This window comes from Pogona vitticeps, chromosome 2, assembly GCF_051106095.1.
Source record: "Pogona vitticeps strain Pit_001003342236 chromosome 2, PviZW2.1, whole genome shotgun sequence".
Taxonomy (NCBI): Eukaryota; Metazoa; Chordata; class Lepidosauria; order Squamata; family Agamidae; genus Pogona; species Pogona vitticeps.
Window position 1 is genome coordinate 98,169,227 of NC_135784.1, and position 21,683 is coordinate 98,190,909.

Consider the following 21,683-nt stretch of genomic DNA (forward strand, 5'->3'; position numbering starts at 1 on the left):
ACACAGCTGAGTACAGAATAGTTAAAAGAAGTGTCCCTCCAGTGAATAAATATGTATCCAGGGCTTTGCCAATTAGACACACTTTGAATGCCATGCATGCCAGATTGCCTGTTTTCTGACATGCCCTGGTAGGACGCCTTAGCACACATGGCTATGGGATTGTGGTGAGTGAGTACTAGCTGGGGAGGGGGAGAGTAACCTTTGCGCCTACATATGTAGGGGATGCCCCTATTTATTTATTTATTTATTTATTTATTTATTTATTTATTTATTTATTTATTTATTCATTCATTCATTCATTCATTCATTCATTCATTCATTCATTCATTTATTCATTCATTCCATTTATACCCCGCCTATCTGGTCATTTTGACCTCCTTACAGGTTTTCTTTTTCTACGAACAGACATCAGGGGCAGAGCAAGCAAAGTCAGGGTGCAGCTCCTTGGGGCAGCTCTGCTCTTCAGTTATATGTTGATTCAAGTGTTGATTCGAGTGTGCCTTCTGAGGAGGGCCACAGGCTTCTTTAAATGTCTTAGCATGCCATTTTGAAGCCCTCACCAGTGGGAATAATGGCTGGTGGACCACTTTGAAAGACCAAAAGGCCTTCTTCTGGGACCCAAGTCTGGTTCAAAAGTCATTTGTTGTGATTGTTAGTTTAAAATGCGACAAAGCAGGTATGTATTTCAATTTGCAAACATGGACTGCACAATTACAGTACTGAAGAAACTGAAAAGAAGACTTGCAATCGAAGAAAACTACCAATAGCTTTTAATTATGCTATAGCTACCAGGCTAACTCTTGGATTTAAAAGGCTATTAAGCTACACTGATATTTACATCGTATGCCAAAGAGCAAATCCATGTTGTTTCTGTGTTGCTCTGCAACTGAGTTTTTGCATAGAAAACAGACTCTTATATTACTTACTCTGGAGGAATTCTTAGCCATGTCTCCTCTGGAGGTAGACTGTCCTTTTCTAACGATAATGCAAGAAAAACAGACACAATAATCCATAACAAGTTTGGCTAATAGGTTTTACAACAGGTCACATGATGCAATAGTCCGAACTTGCAGAAGGCAGTGTCTTATATTTATTCTCAACCTAAGTGAGTCTTACAAGGGGTTGGGAAATAATGGATTTAAAATCTCTCTCAACTTTGGGTCCCTAGATATTCTTGGACGGCAACTCCCAGAAAGCCTGGCCAGCACAGCTAGTGGAGAAGACCTCTGGGATTTTTAGTCCAAGGACACCTGAAAACCCAAGGTTGGGAACCACTGTCCTAGAACTATAGAATGAATGGAGGTAATGAACACGTTCATAGTGTGAGGCACAGCTGACACTACTGTCTTGCATAAATAGCTGTAGTAACCTTTTTTTTAAATGTTACATCCCAACCCCCAAACAGGCATGCCTAGATGTACACCAAGGTCTCCCACCCTTCTATGTTGAGCCCCCCCCCCCGGGAAAATAATAGCAGCTCTAGTTTACTTTGTCTTAGCTTATAGTGTCATTGGCCTGAATACAGAAAAACAGTGAAATGGAACTCGATTCCTACCTTTTCATGCTATATAAGCCTTCTGTCTGTGATGTTGGTCTCTTCAGTTTGAGGCTGACTAGAACTTTCTGATAACCCTAGACACAAAAGAAAAACAGCACTGTTAAGTGGAAGCATTAAAAATGGTGGGAAAGCATTTTTTATTACATGAGTAAGTGAGGGCTCTTCTGGACACAGCATTTGTTCTATCTTAAGAACCAGGTATGCATTGATTTTAATGGGATTTTCCCTCAACACCCAAACAATGTTGTCTTATCTCGCTTTGTATCACTCTCCTCTTATCCTGGATTTTGTGCACTTTGTCCCACCTTCACAAGCCCTTGGTTTGTTTGTTTGTTTGTTTGTTTGTTTGTTTGTTTGTTTGTTTTTAATGCCATTTTGTACTGGGGGCAGAGTTTGTCACTGTGGTGCTTTCCTACGCCTTGTAGTGCTAATAGAGAAGGAGAATCTAGCAGCATCATTTCCTGTAGTCAAGAAAGAGCCAGTATGGCACTGGTTCCCGTGCAAAGAACAACTGTGGTAGTGATGCTGCTGAAGCACCTTAGCGCTAAATGACACTTCAGTTATGAATCCTGGTCAATCTCCCATCATCAAGTGGCAAAAAACAAGAGATGAAACAAGGTCAAACAAGTGCAGCTTCTGGAAGATCTCTTAAGGGTCACAAAGTAGGGAGAAAGCTTCCAAGTTCTCAGAACTCTTCTTAAAAGGCTTAAGCAAAACCAAGTGGAGCAAAAGGAAAAGCTGAACATGAAGCTGCGACCCAAAAGTTGCAGTAAGTCCGAATGCAGGAAATATTAGACAAATTTAATTAGATCACTCTGTGATTGGTACAAAACAACTTCAGCACACAGCAAAAGCTACTGGGAACAAGAAGAATGGAAGCACTTTCTTGCAAAATGTAAAATGCAGTAGTTACTCAGATCTGGCTGCAGAACATGTGAGAAACGACCTATCCAGTTGTTCTATAATTTGGAAACATCAACATGGTTACAGAATGCAGGTTAGCCCTGCTCCCTCCCCATCTGTATTTTGCTGATGTGAGCAGTGAAGTATCTGAAGAGAACTGCCCTGTGCCTGTGGAGGTTCTGCACACAAGCAAGAATCCTGAAGGCCTCCTGCAAACAAAACCAACTCCCACGATTTAGCCTCTCCCTCATAATTGTATCAATGTTTTTGCATTACAGAACATTAAAAAAGGCCTACGCAGAGGGCAGACTTAAAATATGCTGGTCAGGATTTGTGTTTTTTGAAAGGCTGAATGATACAGTATATCCCTTCCCAACATGTTAAATGGGCAATTAATTGTAGCCACAATCCAGCTGATAAAAATAACTGGCATGGCAGGAGGTGGGGAATCCACTCTTCGGCAACCAAATGCCACACAATATTCTCTATGGAGCTAGACTTGCCGGTGTCACTATAGTTTGCCACATTTATCAACTGCACAAAATGCCCATTTCTTTGTTTGATCTTAGTATGTGTGTGGCAATCGGCTGATCTGAATGAGTGATCACTAGTAGCACATTTTTTAAAAACCTGTCAAAAGAAGCCATGGCAGTTTAAAGGCAGCCAGAGTGTTTTTATAGGGCATAAAATTTCAGAGAATGTCAAGAGGTAACCTATAAACACAAAGACAAGATGGGAATCAAGTGATGAGCTTTCACTGAAAGAGCAGATTTTGTTGTACTGAACCATGCATGCAAAAATGTGCAATTTCAGTTTGTCTCATAGAACAGTTGACCCAAAATGACTCCAAAATGGACACATCCCAAACCTTATGCATGTTACATAAGTGAACTGCTTCTCAGGTAAATGGAACTATAATAGTTACATGCCATCAAGTAAATTCTGACTTGAGGCAAACTTTTCCAGGTTTTTCTAGGTATACAGTACTCTGAAGTGGTTTACCATTCCTTTCTTCTATGGGTGCTCTGGGACTCTGCAGCTTGCCCAAGGCTACACAGGCTGACTCTTCTCCCATGAAGCACAGTGGGGAGTTGAACTTCCAGCCTCCTGCCCTTTATCTAATTCTGGGCCTGGCCACACAGGCAAAAAACAACAACAACCTGGGATTTGACCTGTGTTAAAAAACATGCTGAATTTCACATTCACACAATGAATTCCAAAGGGCATATTTATTTTCCTCTGACTCATATTATTTTCTTTGGAAGCAAGTTAAAATAAACAGTCAACAGAGGGCCATTTATTTTAGCACACTGTTTTCTTAATTGACATAAGCGCCATTGAGAACCTTACAGACACTTTAAAAAGGGAGCATTTCAATTACTTTGTAGGAATGCAGGAAACAACTCAAAAACCATGTGACTTGAGTCCGCTAAAATTAAAATGCTACATATCATGGGTTTTTTGAGAAATGTAGCATGCTCTCACTGAGATATCCAGTTGGCCTAATTAAACTATATTTAATAAAGAGAGCATTTATAATGTCTTCTTAAATAACTGAGAAAGATTAAGCAAGTAGTAACTTCTCATTAGACTCAAAATACTCAAAACATCTTTTATTTTGTTGCTAAGAAGGTTCATATGAACAAGATGACTTTAGGTGCTTACCTGCTTAATAAGGTCACTGATATCAAATTCTCTGCTTGGGATAACTGAAAAGTCAGCTTTCACTTCAGAGTATGTGTCATTAATGATTGCCAAAAACATATTCTGTTAAAAAAGAAAGAATGCTAAATCTTCAGAGAATGAACCAAGAAGCAGAGGTCTCAGATGTGATTTAATCTGAACCATTTTATTCAAAATAAATGCCAGCAGAACAATAACATATAGTAGTTCAACAATAATTAGAGCTACTTATCATGTGTGACAGGTAGCAAATAAGAAGAGTGTTCATGCTAGAAACAGAGAGTATTTTGCCTATAGTTGGCATACACTAGCTTCTATTTGTTTTCTAATCCATTTATAACTAGTTATTGGCTACTTCTAGCATCCCAACATTTGTGAGTTGAGAGCACCTGCTATTTCCCCCTATATATGTCCCATGGCATTAAAAAAAACAGCTGGTGAAGTCCACAGCTCCCTCTGACTGGTGTCCCAGATTATTTATTCATTTGTTGACTTCATTTATCAATTGCCCTATAGCATTAACTCTCTGGATGACACAGTGAAGGCTTCAGTTCCACATTTCGTTGCGAAAAGCCACAGATCAATTAAAGAGATAGTACATAGCAAACTTCAGTGCAATGTTTGTCATAATGTGAGAACAGCCACCACTACATAATTCTTATAACTAGAAATGAAAGGTTGAGCTACTTCACTTGTGAAACTTTCTGTGCATGCAGTTGCTTAAAGTGTGCTGGTGTGCTTCTCCACAAAACCTGGAAGTCAAGGTCTCCGACTGCTGCTTGATTACCGTGTTTCCCCAAAAATAAGACAGGGTCTTATATTAATTTTTGCTCCAAAAACGCATTAGGGCTTATTTTCAGGGGATGTTTTATTTTTTCATGTACAACAATCCGCATTTATGCAAATACAGTCATGTCATCTTCTTCTGGTTGCTGCACAATGGTGGAGGGCAGGGTTTCACTTAACTGGAGTGAAACCCTGCCCTCCACCATTTTAGGAGTAGGTCTTATTTTCGGGGAAACAGCATACTAGAACCCATCCGTTTACAAGGAGGTGCAGCAAACCACAGTTCATCCTGACAACACTTCTATTGAAGAGCACTGTCATGTAAGGGTTTATTGGAATTCAGCCTTAGAAATACACTTATATTGAGATGCCTAACTGAAATAGTTCTCCATCTTTTTAGGGCTTAGTGACAACTCTCACAACCATCTGTGCATTTTACAAATAAGGCTTGCTCTTACTTGAGGATCTTAGTGCTGCTATTCCAATCAATACAATCAAGGCTCATCTAAGCAAACTGGCAGGGCTATATAACCAAAATTTAAAAAAATGCTCATGTTCCCAATGCCCTTCAACGTCACCTGCTGAAACAAAGGAGATGGGCAACTTATAATGCTGAGGGTTCTACACTTAGCTCTCCACTTAGTTCAGCATAGGTGTTGTCCTCCCTCACTCCTTTTACTTTTCTTGTCCCTCAATTCTTCCTGTTTTTGCAAAGCTTAGCACTCTAGAAACTGGAGAGATGAAACTTAGCCTGAAATGCTTTGGCATCGGAACAATTCCACGCCAGTCACATAGGGAATGGGCACAAATGTCTCCCTCTAAAGAAATTCTGGCTGAGAGGCGACTAAAGTCTGTTAAAATTGCACAGAGAGACCAGTATTCACAACTGAATCCTGTGCACATCTCCTCGGAGGTAAGTCCCTTTGAGTTCTATACGTCTTATTCCCACACTATAATGCAGGATTTCACTTTAATGGAGCTAATAGTCTGTGGTGGAACGCTTCTTCCCAAGGTTGCTAAGCTTTTGGCTGATTCTACAGTAGCAGAGAAAACTCTCCTGCATGATGTCATAGCTGCTTCTGACAGGACGAGCTACTACCCATTCATCCTCTTTCTCATAGTGATGGAGAGCTAACTTCAAAGCCTTTCTTTGGCCAATCCTAATGACATTATGTAACCATTGTTCTATCTGAACACTGTCAACTACAGTGGTGCCTCGCTTAACGAGGATAATCCGTTCCAGCGAAATCGCTGTAGAGCGAAATCCTTGTTAAGTGAAATAAAAAATCCAATTGAAACGCATTGAAAACCCATTCAATGCATTCCAATGGGCTGAAAAACTCACTGTCCAGCGAAGATCCTCATGGGGCGGCCACTTTTGGTGCCTGTATAGCGAGGAATCCGTCCAAAAACACAGCGGGGAGCCATTTTACAAAGCGGGCGGCCATTTTGAAGCAGCCAATCAGCTGTTTTTAAAACGTCGTAATACGAAGAATCAGTTCCTAAAGCAGGGAACCAATCGTCACAAAACAGATTTTGACTATTAAGACATTGTTTTGCGATCGCAAAACAGTCATTGTATAGCGGTTTCGTCATTTAACGAGGCAATCGTTAAGCGAGGCACCACTGTATCTGTATACTGTCAACTATCTGTGAGCTTACTAAAGTATTAAAAAAGAGTTTTCCTGGGGGTGTGGCATACTAGTCGCCCATCAGGAGCACTGCTGGCAGACATCCTTATGTGTGTGGCTGACTTTTTTAACTTCTCTCTCTAAGACCATTTGCTATCCTAATTACTTGTGATCACATAAACTATCAGCCTTCTCATTTCATGACTGCGACAATAGTCTGAGAATGCAAGAGTGTGATTTCCCAGTCTAATCAGATCAGATTAGGCATCCTTCAGTCTCGAGAGACTATGGTAATGTGCTCTGAATAGAGGTCTTGGAACAGCATCTAGTGTGGCTGAGAAGGCCAATTCGAGAGTGACAATCCCCTCCACACTGAAGACAAATATTATTAATTTAATTAATTAATTTAATTTATATCCCACCCATCTAGACTGAAGTCTACTCTGAGCAGCTAACAATATACAAAAATAATAAAATAGAATAAACAACAACATTTACCATATTTTTCCGTGTATAAGACGCCCCCATGTATAATACACCCCCCATTTTTCTAACCCAAAATCAAGAAATCTAAGTGAGGCTTAGTGTAGAGGGAAAGGAATCAAAGCACTGCAGGATCGCTTTGATCCCTGTTTTCTCCCTTTGTGCTAAGCCCCACGGGGCTTAGCAAAAGGAGGGGGGAAAGGGATCAAAGCAATCCCGCAACTACACAATCATCTTGATCCCTTTCCCCCTTATACAGCCACGGGATTGCTGTGATTCTCCCCCCTCCTTTTGTTAAGCCCCATGGGACTTAGCAAGCAGAGGGGAAAGCAGGGATCAAAGCAATCCTGCAGCACTTTGATCCCTGCTTTCCTTTTGCTAAGGATTATCAAGTGGAGGGGAAAGCAGGGATCAAAGCTTTGCAGAAACAATTTGATCCATGCTTTCCCTTCCACTTGTTTTTGTACTCTCCTCAGCTTACTTTCATGTATAAGACGACCCTCAATTTTTAGTCTACAATTTTTAGACAAAAATATAGTCTTATACACAGAAAAATACGGTAAACCATTTAAATCCAACACGTCCCCTGTCTGGCTCCTTGATTTTCCTGCTTTCGGGACTGTCTCTTTGCCTCCCACTCTAACATTGTCACCATAAATGTTCTAAAGGTGAAGAGCTAGAAGGGCAATAACTGTACACCCAACAACCATAAACCCCACATAAGAGGTAGGGGAGCTGGTGAGATCTACAGGAGGATGAGGAGGAGGAAGGAACTGCTAGGATACCAAATCAAGCTTCATATTCTCTCCTACACAAATTATGGGTCTGTATCCTGACTGATACTATATGTATGTGTTCAAGCTGATGGATGGTGTTATTTGCTATTCATGTACATAATGGCTATCTTCATCCATGCTTCCTTCTCCAGCTGTCCACCAGGGTGGCAGCACGGAAGTTAAATGATGCAGAGATGAAAACACCAGCTGCACTAGCAGAAAGGTCCACAAGTGTAACTATACTATTACCAGCATCCCTGCCAGTGGAAGCCTTAGGATATTTTGGGTGAAAGGTAGGGTCAGGTCAGAGGCATGCTTGGCTCCACTGGAGCGAACACCCTTCATCCACTAGAGAAGCCCCCAGTGAATGAAGGGCCCCAGTCTGCACCAGCCTGGTCAAACCTCACATATTATAAAAGACGGAAGTTGGCCACGACAGACAATCCACCACTTTGACAGCCTCACCCTACATATTTCAGACTGAGTTTCATATCTCACTGAACTCTTTCTGAGCAGTCAGGCATGGAACTGCATCATGAATTTCTGAGGTTGGCTTTCTAATGCTTGTGGTTTGCAGGACATGAAATAATGACACAGAAATGTGAGATTGTCCAGAACTATAGACAACATCTGATATATTGTATATATATATTGTATATTTAACCTACTCATACTTAGAGAGGCTGAACTATTTCCTACTTTTTAGTACTTTATGTTCAGTTCCAGTAATCGAAAATAGCACTTACCAGCAGTACGAAGAATACAAAGAATACAAATGTGATGAAGTAGATGGGCCCAAGAATTCGATTTGCATGCTCTATACTGGCAAAGTTAAAATCTCCTAGCACAATGCGGAACTGGGTAAAACTTGAAAGAAAACAACACAGTTTATGTGTATGAAATTCTTGTATGATCAAAGTTGCAGTTTTATTCATACTCACCTGGGAATATGATCTAGTGAACTCAGGACATCTTACTTCTAAGTAAACAGATTTAAATTTGAACTTTAAGCTGTATTATAATATAAACTTTGTTTTAATGAATTTTAAAATATCAACCAATTGTTCTCAACTGACTGCCTGTTCTAAGCTTCCAAAGCTATTTCTATGGAAACAGGACTCAACCAATTTTTTGTAAAAAAATCCTAGAATTGCCAAACACTGCAGTGACAAGTCCACATGCAAAGCAATGACCAGTTACCAAATCAAAGCAAGCTCATTTCCAGCTTCAGAAGCTGTGAAAGTCTACAGTGGAGGTAAGTAATCTCCAGAACAGCAAGGATGAAACACGCTGTCTACCTTTTGCTCTCTCATCCTGCCCACTCTGAAAACATTTTTCTTTCAAAAAGGCTCTCCTCTTTTTTTAAGTTGAAAAAGGCCACTTCATGCCCTCTGGTGGTCGTTTTTTAATTTACAGAAAGAAAGAAAGAAAGAAAGAAAGAAAGAAAGAAAGAAAGAAAGAAAGAAAGAAAGAAAGAAAGAAAGAAAGAAAGAAAGAAAGAAAGAAAGAAAGAAACCAACCTTGTGGTGGTGCTGGAGAACAAAGTTGGCAAATGTATCTCCTATGCCTCCAAGAGGCATAAACAGACTTTCTGAGCTGTAATGTTTAAAATATGTTAACTTCTGAGAGGGGTGAGAAGATGCTTTGGGGTATCTGGGGGCAGTGCACAACTTATGGGTTGCCCTTTGCCCATCTCTGAACAAGAGGATAATCACACAGACTTTACTACTTGAGCCAGTTTCATTTCTGTCTGTGCAACACACACACACACACACACACACACACACACACACACACACACACACACACACACAAACACACACACACACACACACACAAACACACACACACACACACTTTAAAGCAGGTTGCCAAGCTGGGGCTCTGAAGGTTGTGGGAGGCTGACTGTATAATCCAAGCTCGTGAATCTAAAACAATCTAATTTCCTTTATTGCAGGAAAGGTATAAAATTGGATCACTGCAGGTTTCCTTAAAATGTTTCCCTTCCTGTTCTGATCTGCAATTTCCATAGTCCCAGATCACTGGCCATACTGGCTGTGCCTGATGTGACCTATAGTCCATAACGACTGAAGGGCACCAAATACAAGGTCTTGTCCAGTCTGTGCTTTGCTTCCACCAACATACATGCCCAGCATTCACACACTCCTACGCTGGGAAGCAATCTGAATTGGAAGAAAGTTCAGTGAGAAGAAATGCCTGAACACAGAAGAAAATTCGTAAGGGATTAGGTAGAATATATGCAATAACTATAGTAAACATATGGTTAATATGAGTGACTTCAGAAAAGCATTTGGATTTCAGGGGGTGCTTCCTGTGTTAACACCTTTGAAATGATTGGGAATGCAGAGAGCATCTCTCCAGTGGAGAAAATCTGTGCAATGTCCCCAAAAGCTAAGAGATGCTTCCCCAAGCCCCTTGGAAGTCTGCAGTTCTAACTGACCACATTAGATAATTTGGTAGGCTCCATACATGCAGTTCTGAAAAGTGGAAAATTCATCCACTTGAGACCCAAACACCAGGTAACCCAACTGCGCATATGCAAAGAAGATGATAAAGAACATGATGGCAAATCCAATGATGTCCTTGGCACAGCGAGACAGGGTGGAGGACAGTTGAGTCATGGTCTTGTTAAAGCTTATGAACTTAAATATCTGAAAGAGAACAGAAAGAAGTTACATTACAAAGAATGGGCCAAAACCACGGCTAAAGAGATCCATCCTAGGGGCCTCCTTAAAGCAACCTTCACAGACTCCTCAGGAAATTAATGGTGATATTACCGGTATGCAAATATTCTGTTCAGATGAAGTAGAAATGTGGCTACATCTCTGTGATGCCTCATTTGTTTAGGGCAAAGAAGGCCTCAGAATGAGGTTAATTCTTTCTACTTTTTGCCTAGATGTTGTACTCCTTAGCCCACACCAGTGAGCTCTACTCTAGTGAAGATTAGAGTACAAGAAAGCAAATTGAGAGAAGAAAATAAGCACCAACAAGCTAAGAAAGGGCAAGAGGATTTGCAGCATATCTGGAACTGCAGACTAACAAAGCACACCCACAGTTGTGAGAAGCCGAATGCCTTCTTTGTACTTAACTGGGCCAAAGGGCTGAAGGAGACCCACCTTGTTCTGCCCCCAAGCCAAGGGATGAGGCAGAGCCCTCTTCCAGTCCAGGGTAGTTAAAAATACAGACTACACTGGTGTCTACTCGGTGTCTACTCCATTTATTGACTGACTGACTAATTGACTGACTGACTGACTGACTGACTGATATGCCCCCTTTGTCCCCATGGGGACCCGAGGCGGCTCACAACTATTAAAACTGTACAATAATAACAAGTAAAACACTATACAAAATTACAAACAATTAAACATTGATTAAGAGAAACACACTTTGAAAAATATTTAGAATTATCTAAATTTCATAAATGCAGCATTCACTAAACCCACACCTATTGTTTAAAAGCCTGCTTGAAAAGGAAGGTTCCTGCCCCACAGAAGGACAAAGAGGGAGGGGGGCCAATCTAGCATCTCAGGGCCTGGCTTTCCAAATCCTGGGAGCAGCCACTGAGTTTGCTGTCTCTCATGTCCTCAACAAACATACTGTCCTTCTCTGATTCTCTCAAAAACCTGAATTAGAGCCATGGGGCACCCTATTGGTTTCACAACAATGAGAAGGGGTGAGATGGGGCTTATCTCTCAGTCAATTCCCTTGCACAGCACTCCCCTGCACCACAGCTCAAGAAGGGAAATCTTACAGTCCCCCTAACCAACCCACATGCCATGACTCCAATATAGGCACCTACGCTTACTTTAGAGTAAAAAGAAACAAACACAAAGCTTGTAGCTGCTACCTGAGTCTTTGAAATATGCCCAGAGAGATACAAAAAGAAAATACGGTTAGTACAGTTAATAATACCGTATGAGCAACAGTACCTTAATCCATGCAAAAAAGACATTCACTGAAATCATATTATTGTAACGAGTCTGCCAAAATCCAAGAAAATAAAAATCAGGATAAGCATCTGAATTGGAGAGCAAATTTTCCATCAGCCTGGATACTTCAACAGTTCGATAAACATTGAAGATAATAGCAAAAACCGATAACTGAACAGGAAAGAAAAGAAGAGAGTATGTAAAGCTGTAACCTGATTCTTTTTTTTAACATGTTCTCTAAACCTTTGTAAGTCTGTTCAGGCAGGTACACTATTCACACCTACAAGCCATGCAGATACTGAAATATTAAGATGCAGACAGAGTTTTGGAACCAAGAGTGATTTTATTTTATTTTTTGGGACGTGGTGGCGCTGTGTGCTAAACCACAGAAGCCTATGCTGCAGGGTCAGAAGACCAGCAGTCGTAAGATCAAATCCACACAACAGAGTGAGCTCCCGTCACTTTGTCCCAGCTTCTCGCCAACCTAGCAGTTCGAAAGCATGTAAATGCAAGTAGATAAATAGGTACCACCTCGGTGGGAAGGTAAAATGGCATTCCCTAGTCACGCTGGCCACGTGACTACGGAAAACTGTCTTCGGACAGGCACTCACTCTATGGCTTGAAAAGCAGGATGAGCACCGCCTCCTAACGTCGGACATGACTGGACTGAAAATGTCAAGGGGAACCCTATTATCGGTGTTGTTCTTCAACACTAGCTATTACGTCAGAATCCATCGGAGAAATTATGCTAAACTGCTATCAAAACAATTACAGGCTTGCGGTGTCCCTAAAAACATCATATTTTACCATATGGTAACAGAAAGAAAGGAAGAAAATGGCAACTGTCCGGAGTCCACAAGCATTACAGTACTTCAGTGCAAATCAGAGATACAAAATGATTCCCAGTACACCCACTGCAAATCACATGGAACCTGACTGGCATTTGGTCATACTGAACACAAGCCTGGCTTCTAAGAGTTCTGGTTCGAACATTTCCAGATGACGGTCTCCTCACATTAGCAATCAGAAGCAACTACGAAACCATTCTTTTTCTTCCCCTTCAGATTTTCAGTCCAAAGGACAAAGATTTAAGAAATGAGGGAAGAACAAGGGAGGTTTAAAAATGGAGGATATTTGTTGTCTGAATCCTAATGATGTGCTGTCAAGTCAATCCTGATTTATGGCAACCCTTTTAAATAGTTTTCTAGGTAGACAGTTCTCAGAATTGGTTTACCTTTCCCTGCTTGGGGGGGGGGGGACCTGGGACGGTGTAGCTTGCCCAAGGCCACACGAGCTGGCTCTTCTCCCCCCCCACCCGCAGCACCTGAAGCTTCCACAAAATTCAGCAAAAAGACAGGATTAAGGCATGATAAAAAGCCTTCTTTGGCAATACTCTTATTTTAACCTGCTTATCAGAACAGAACTAAAATGAGCAAAAAATGAAGCTTACAAAATGGCCTCCACATTGCAATCCTGCATTGCATTTCTGTGAGCCATGGGGTGAACATAGGGAGGCCCAGAGCTGTAGGCAGCTTTCCCAGAATCCCGACCCCTCCTGATTTTGAAAACCAGTTCAGAAGGGGACAAGAGAAGTAATTCTGCCATGTTTTGGGCCCCGGAAATATTCTTTCTCTTGTACCTTTTACAAAAAAAGTTATTTGGTTTTAGTAATGCTTTTACCAAACATTTTAAATATGTTATTAATGATTTTTATATATTTGAATAATTTACTGTTTTTAGCTTTTAATATTAAATAAGCCACTTTGGGAACATTTTTAGGAGAAAGGCAAGGTAAAAATGAATGAATGAATGAATGAATGAATGAATGAATGAATGAATGAATGAATGAATGAATGAATGAATGAATGAATGAATGGTGTGAAGGGACTTCTGTGAAAAAGGCTTTTGCCTATACAAAATATTTTAGGGGAGGTCACCTCCCTGATCACTATACAAAGTATCAATATATCCTTCAGAAACAAACATTTGCCCACATCCAGAATATTGTCACCAGTGGCATAAAAAATAAAATTTCCTGCCTTCCCCCAAGATGTTATCCATTGTAGCAGCAAATATATTTAGTATTTGTTATTTATATTATGTGCAGCCCGTAGCTATTAAACAGAAAATTTAGGAGGAGCTTTAAGAACTCACAATTAGATAAAAGAAATGGAAGACTTATGTTTATCGCTTTTGGAAATCTATGAAGGGATAGTGCAAGAAAAAGATAACTTAGTTTCTCTTTTACTATCCTAAATTTGGTTACTGAAACCCCTAATTCTGGTTTCTAAGCATGGGAGTATGATGATAGCCATCATGGAGGAGATTTAATTCTCCCTAATAAAGGAGAACAACATCTGCTCTTTCAAGATGTCTGAACGCACCTGTTTGTTTGTTTGTCTGTCTGTCCATCTACCCAATCACATACCCCCCCATCTCCGTTGGTTCAGAACCACATTTTAGATGTGCTGGTGCGTTTACTTACAGGAATCCTTTCCCTTTTGTACTGGGATCATATGTAAATGCCGATGTAAACACACTCTGTTTTCCATCTGCTTTTTTAATGGATCATATGACTTCATGATTAGATTCTCTAAAGAAGTCATTCTCAAGAGGGGCCATATGGCCCCTTGAGGCCCCCCCGGCACATTTGAAGGGGGGCACAGACTTAAAAATATGAGAAGAGGCTTTTCTATTCATCTGTTAATGTTGTACCCTTGTCTGACAGAGCCTGGAACTCCAAAAAGGGCTATGGCAAAAAAAGAGTTGAGAATGGCTGCTCTAGAGCAGGGCTCCCCAACTTTTACCCAACTGCGGACTGGTTGAGGGGGGTGGGATCTGTGCATGGGCAGGTGCTCATGGGGGCTAGAGGCACGATTTTGTGTGGTTGCGGGGGTGCTGAGTGCATTCGTGCGCATGTGTGAAGGGCAAGTTCACGGTAGGTGGGGCACACTCGTGGGGGTGGGGCATGCTCGCATGTATGCATGGGGCAGGGTGCTCACTTGCAGTGCAGGGCGCGCTCGCACGCATGTGCAGGGAGTGCATGCTGGGGGGCAGTAGATGTCTCCGCAGCCCAGTTCTGCCAGGGCCATGGCCCTCTACCTGGCCGCAGACCGGGGATTGGGGACCCCTGCTCTAGAAGAACTCGTAGCAAAGAGAAGCAAAGGGAAATAGTATCTACTCGTCTTTTACATATGTTTTCTACAACTTTGCTGCTTTATCTTTTTGCTTGATGAAGATATCATCATCATCTTAGAACTGCAGAGCTGAGGAAGTGAACCCAGCTCTGCAACCGGATACCTAGCCACTGAGCTATCCATATCTTGGATCTGATCTTTTCTTACCAGTTCTTCACAAAACAATCTGTCTGTAATTTTTTTCACAGAAACAAAAGCTTCAAGCTCAGCCCCATAGGTTCTGATTCTTAGAGGAAGGAAACGAACAAGTATCATTTGTTTATATTATTTAACTTCAGCTCCCGACTGTACTGAGTGTGGATTCTTCTTCCATTCTGATTCCTTGCTCTCTGCCTATAATGCTGGGTATACCATATGCAAATTCTCTAATTAGCATGTGCAAAAATGTACTGTGGTCCAAAATTATTTTGAAAAAAACAAACATATATGGATTACACTGAGACTTACCAGAAGCAGTAACATATCCAACCAGTTCCAGGCATCTTTAAAATAGTCCTTTTTCAACCTCATCATTTTTAAAGCTTCTTGAATTATGAAAGTGATGATGAAAAGGCAAAAGATGACTTCGCAAGAGGCAAGGAAATAATCGTAATAGGAGACATATCTGAGAAGCTTTACAGAGTGGAACTGCCAGGAAGGGATTACACCACCTGTTGCAGGAAATTCCACCACCAGCCTGTGGAATGGAAGTAAACAATGATGCCATTGGTATATCTGATAAAAGGCTCATACTAAATCTTTGCTGCTAAACAAAGCCCATAAACGGCTGGACACAGGGCATAAATAAAGCTTTCCTACTAAAATCCAGAAAGTCTTTGCACTGTTAATAATAATCATGATTACGGTATATATTGTCAAGCTGATTTCAGTTTATTACGTTTTATAGCGACAAGGACTCAGCAGGATGGCTTAATTGGAAATCATCTGACTTTCTGAAATTAACAAGAGCTGCTGTTGCTGTACAGCTTTCGTTCAATTAAGATTAATACTACACATTAAATTTATGCCACAATCCAGTACAAAAATAAGGGTCCTTACTTCAGAGTGAGAATATACAGGTTTGCACTGTTTGTGTGTGAAAAAGTGAGCAGAAGCTAAATAGTAGTGAACACAAGAGCCCTGCTGGATCAAACCAAAGGTCTCTCCAGCCCAACATGTTATTTTCATAGTGGCCAACCAAATGTTACGGGAAGCCTACAAGCAGGACAGGAGTGCACGATTTCATGATTACTGGCCATTATATTTAGCAGGCATTGATAGCGTTATCATCCATGAATTTATTTTAAAGCCTCCCAACTGGTAGCAAATATCCAGTGTGTTTTAGTGGGTAGAGTAACGGACTTGGACTCAGGAGGCCTGGGTCTGAATCCCTGTTCTGCCATGGAAGCTCACTGGGAAAGTGGAACCGGTGACACTACTCCATAAATATCTCACGCCCCTCAGAAGCCGTATTAGGGTCACTATAAGCTGGTTCTGACTAGAGATGGGCACAAACCACCAAAATGGTGGTTCCTCTTACTTTGTATGGATTTTCAGATGCTTTACTGACAAACCCACAAATTGGTTTGTTGGTGCCGAGCTCCCCCTGCCCCCACAGACTGCCCCTTCCCACTGCCCCCATTGCCTCCCTATCTTGTGCCTGTCCACCTCCACCGCTGTTTGATGCTACTGCCTCCCGTGCTGCCTCCATCGCCCCGCCTCTGCCTGTGCCATGCAGTGGGCCATAGGCAGACAGGGCAGGCTAGGCTGCAAAAAGGGAATCCAGCTGTTGTTTGCAAAGGGGCGGGGGAATAGGAGGGCCAGGGGTAGGCTGGGGGAATGAACAAACCAGGAGGTTTGTAAATCACCCTGAAATTCGTTGCTTCGGGTAAGTTTGGGTTCTCCAATTTGGACGAACCTGAACTGATCTGAAGGAAATAATTGGCAGTTTTTCATGAATTTCCTGATTCATTTTGGGCTTCATGCTCATCTCGAGTTCTGACATGAAGGCACATAACGACTTGATAGCAGTCATCACTACATCTTCCTTTTGTTTGTAACTCTAGGAATACTTCCACTCTAGATGTTTTTCATTAGCCATTTATTCTATGGTTTATGTCTATTTCTATTGATTTGCCTTTGCAGGATTAAAGGTCATACTACATAACATTTATTTTCAAACGGTTAATGCTGTTTATCAACAGTTGCTCTGTTCTTGTTGCTCTTATTGATAAGAATAAATCTGAATGCTTTTACCAGTGAAATAAAAACCCAGATAAAATCACTAACAGAACAGACAAGAAACAAAGTTGTATAACAGAGAATAAAAAGAGTAGAATCAACATGAATGGCATATTGATAAAGGGTGCCAAGAAAAGTTAGGAGATGAGAGCCAAGAGCAGAAGATGATTCAGAGGACTGACCGGAAGGAAGTCTTGTGTGGATACTTGGGCCAGGGGTGGAGATGTGGGCTAGGAAAAGAAGGATTAATTGGAGAGGGTGGAGCCAGGCATGAAGTCAAAGGTCAGGTGGTATAAGAAACAAAGCTCCAGCATGGACACAGTAAGGACAACAAGAGCAAGTCAAGAACACATGGACTGCGAAGCAGAAGAGATTACAAGGGAGTAAGAAGGCATGCAGTGCAGTTTGGAAAAGTGAGACGAAGGGGTAAGGACTGGATGGAGGCCAGTCAGTGTCCAAAGGTCAAAATCTAATGTTCAAGAGAAAGCCAAGAAAGGGCAGAAATGGGACTTTGTAGGACAGAGGTTAAGAGGGAATTAAATTGCAGCTTGCAACTATGTCTCCCATGAATGTATTTATTTATTAATTTATTTGGCTTTTATACCACCCATTTAGACGAACTACTCTGGGTGGTTTACAGTCCAAAAAAAGGCAGTAAAATTAAATGCAAGCTTATCTAAGGAACATGAATTTCAAAACAGAATACTTGATTAAAGCCAACCTACTCTACATAGACAATAGTAATATAGAATCTCAATAAAGACAATTACTGCTTTGAAATGTCATATGGGCATGACCTTTTCATGGGTGCTTATGAAATTGAGTCTGTCACACAAGGCCCAAGTAGATAGGTACCAGAATAAAGTAGTTCTGAAAGTGTATGGCCTACCTCACAATGCAGAAAAGGTTTACATTGGCATTATACATTGAAAAATCAATGAAGACAATCCTTGTTCCTCTTGTGATCCAGCTATGGTCCTTGAGAAATTTCAGCTTTTCTAAGCTTTTTTCCTTTGACTTGGGCAAAGTGAACATAAATCCTCCAGTACTATATAGACCAATAAGGCCCCAGTGCCATGGAGCCAGTGTATTAGAAGTGGAATAATGCCACCTGTTCGAAAAAAGAGGATGGATCACTTAATTTCACAGAAAACATTCACTGGTGTCCTCTGAATGCTTTATTCAGTTTCTCCTGCTCTCTAATGATGTTTCAGAAGAGAAGTAGTAGATCCAGCCTTGCACACATGTACAGTAGTTTGCTTTGGAAGCACAATTGGCAGTTGCTTCAGTGGAAGCTTTCATTCTTTAAAATGAAGATGGTGGGGAGGGGGTGGTCCAGTCTCCCACCAGGGTTCTGATCCTGATCATCCCCCTCATGGTTTTTATTTACTTTTAAAAGACACTGATATAAAATGCATGAATTGCATCTCCTCTGTTTTGATTCCACTTTGAAAGATAGTCTGAATTTTTCTTAGTGTGCCAAGACAACCTGAGGAATGGAAGACCCATGTATGTGCCCTGTATCAGCTCCCATAACATGACCAAGATGGGGTTGTTGAATGAAGTTTGATGTGATGTATATCGACTGTGTTGGCCTATTGTACCATCCTTGCATGTGCTTATGCACATAGGGTACAGGAACGAGAAAGGAGGAAGCAGTGTTATACTGAACTGTGGAGAGAGCCCTCAGAGCACAAATACTGCATTACTGGCATACGAGAAAGGATAATACCACATAAATATGATTAACACATATTTCTTTTTTCGATCTGTATGCACATGACAAATTACAAATGTGCCAAAATAACTTCTCAAATGATTGTATCAAACAATCTTTAGGAAATAATTTTAAAACTTAAACATATATAATTAAAATCTTCTAAATGTATTAAATTACAACATAATTTCAGAATCAAGACTAACAAGGATGTGAAGTGGCTGTTCAGATTATGTCACATCTTAGATTTTTCAATTCCTAGTTGCCATCGTTTCCTGATTCAGATGTAAAAGACAACCATGGCTAATTAACCTTATGTGTCTTCAATAAGTGGTGAGCGATGAAGGAAGGGACAGTGTGGCAATAAGACTCATGTTCATCTTGTTTAGACCAGGCCAATATTGGGCTTCTCTGTTATTGTATGAAATGCTATAGGTACAATCTGTAGGATGACACCACTTGAGTCACTCAACTATTTTATACATTTGATTGATTTAGATAGTACAAATATAATCATGAGATGTCCTAATGTTTCTCACACACTTAAATTCAACTATTAATCTAATGCTGCAACAATATGTTCAATAGGTGTTGAGATACAAAGGGAAAAGACAAATACTTACGCAGAGGTATTCTTAAGGCCAAAGCTTTCTTTGTCCTCATGTTCAAAACGGTACTGACCATAGCACAATTTCAGAAAGGCCCGAAAAGAGGGATAGATGGAACATGTGTTGTTACGGATTTTCAGTTGTCGCAGCTGAGGTCGTCCCAACAGTAAATTCTCATAGTAGATGTGGCTACTGTTTTTATAGCTGGATGTGGAATTATCATTGTACCATGTGTTCCAAAAAAGGCCATTCAGAAGTGGTCCCTCTAGAAACTGCATTACATAAAATAAGCAGAAATGAATGCCGTATTTAATAAAACCAACTACCTTTTATTTGGCATCTGAAATGATTTTACATTTGGTGGCTAGAGTTGGAAACCAACCAGGTACAAGGGCCTTGTTGGTTTCTTTATTTTGCTTTCTATATCTTATCTAGCATTTGGTAACAAAAATCTCACTTTTATTGGCATCACAAATTCCATTTTCAGAGCAATCCTGCACATGTCTGCTCAGTAACTCTTATTGGCTGAAAACCAGTAATAAGTTGCAACTAAAGTAGGCCTACTAAATTAGTGGATATTCAGTGAGTTGACATCTCTGTAGGTTCAATTATCTAAATGGGTCTACTCTAGTTGTGACTTACTACTGGATTCCAGTCACTGGGTTCTACAGGCATTGCCATAGGCAAGTGTGTACAGAATTGCAACCTGAGGAACACTGATCATTGCCCCAAAGTCATACAATTGCAGTTTCTTCCTTTCTTGAATTGCTCATGTGCATATGATAACAGGAAAGTCCTTTGCATGCAGAGTTTTGTATGTGAAGAACAGTCTCGCTCTTCATATGCAATGGAGCGGCTGGCTTGGGGTCAAAACCTTTTTGTTATCTGTAATAAACTTCAAGCTGTGACAGTGCAGTATCTGGAGTTTCATCTTTCTTCCTAGAGATCAGTGCTGCCAAAATCATCTCAGTACCAATTTAAGTGTGATGGCCCACAAATGAAGACGGCTTACAAACACTTCATAATGCGGCAGCTGTCTCCAAAGTTTGAACACGTTAACTTCTAGTTAATCCAATTACACATAGCATCTTCCCTACAAGGTGTACTTGATTATAGTACTGCAGTACTGGTGCAGTGGTTAAATCGCTGTATTGCAGCTAAAACTGTGCTCACGACCTGGGGTTCAAATCCCAGGTAGCCGGCTCAAGGTTCGACTCAGCCTTCTATCCTTCCGAGGTCGGTAAAATGAGTACCCAGCTCGCTGGGGGGGGGGGGCAATGTGTAGCCTGCATAATTAAATTGTAAACCGCCCAGAGAGTGCTTGAAGCACTATAGGGCGGTACATAAGCAGCACGCTTTGCTTTTGCTTTGCTTTACTGTATAGCTCAGTGGTTTAGGCATCTAGCTGTGGAATCGGAGGTTCAGAGCTCAATTCCCCACTGTGCCTTCTTGATAGGGGCTGGATTCAATGATCCATAGGGTCCCTTCCCTAATTAGAAGATGCTGCTGATTTGCTGTTGTTGTTATCATCATCATGTGCCTTCCAATTCATGGCAAACCTAATAGGGTTTTCAAGGTATGTGAGTTGTTCAAGGAGCCAAACACACCACTTTAATTTTCCATGGCCAATAGGAATTTGAACTCAGTTCTTTGGGGTCCTAGTCTATTACTCCTTTCACTATATGATACTGGTTCTCATCTTGAGTATTTGATTGCTACTTACTAAGGTAGGGCACATGAGGCACTTAAAGAACTTACTGTATAAACCTTAAGTATTATGAAGCAGCTGTCTGGATAGCTCAATGGTTTAGGTACCTGGCTGTGAAGCCAGAGGTTGGGAATTGGATTCCACACTGTGCCTCCTGTGAGCAGACCCAGGCTGTGTGGCCTTGGCCAAGCTCTACAGTCCCAGGGCGCCCCCCAGAAGAAGGGAATGATAAACCATTTCTCAGTAATGTCTACCAAGGAAACCCTGAAAGGGTCACCATAAGTCGGAATTAACTTGACAGCACGTAATTATTATTATGAAGCTAATTATGCCTGTGCCACAGTAAAATGTGGTTGTTGTTCTTGTTATGTGCTGTGAAATTGCCATTTTGGAACCGCCGATCAGCTGTTTAAAAATCATTGCTATGCGATGATCGGTAAGCGAAGCGATTTTTCCCCATTTA

General features: G+C 41.0%; 1 protein-coding gene across 2 annotated transcripts in view; it reads right to left on the minus strand.

The window, feature by feature from the left end:
- The window catches only part of PKD2L2 (polycystin 2 like 2, transient receptor potential cation channel), a 38,018-nt gene that overhangs the window by 8,017 nt on the left and 8,318 nt on the right, over window positions 1-21,683 (minus strand). Inside the window, exons 4-12 of one of the 2 annotated variants that reach the window (XM_072990113.2) lie at window positions 19,528-19,784; window positions 18,077-18,298; window positions 15,415-15,643; window positions 11,771-11,941; window positions 10,311-10,492; window positions 8,567-8,687; window positions 4,127-4,228; window positions 1,556-1,632; window positions 927-975 (exon numbers count right to left, since the gene is read on the minus strand). In XM_072990113.2, coding sequence (XP_072846214.2) covers window positions 927-975; window positions 1,556-1,632; window positions 4,127-4,228; window positions 8,567-8,687; window positions 10,311-10,492; window positions 11,771-11,941; window positions 15,415-15,643; window positions 18,077-18,298; window positions 19,528-19,784 — 1,410 coding nt within the window. The remainder of the gene's footprint in view (window positions 1-926; window positions 976-1,555; window positions 1,633-4,126; window positions 4,229-8,566; window positions 8,688-10,310; window positions 10,493-11,770; window positions 11,942-15,414; window positions 15,644-18,076; window positions 18,299-19,527; window positions 19,785-21,683) is intronic. The other variant, XM_072990114.2, reaches the window with a different exon arrangement.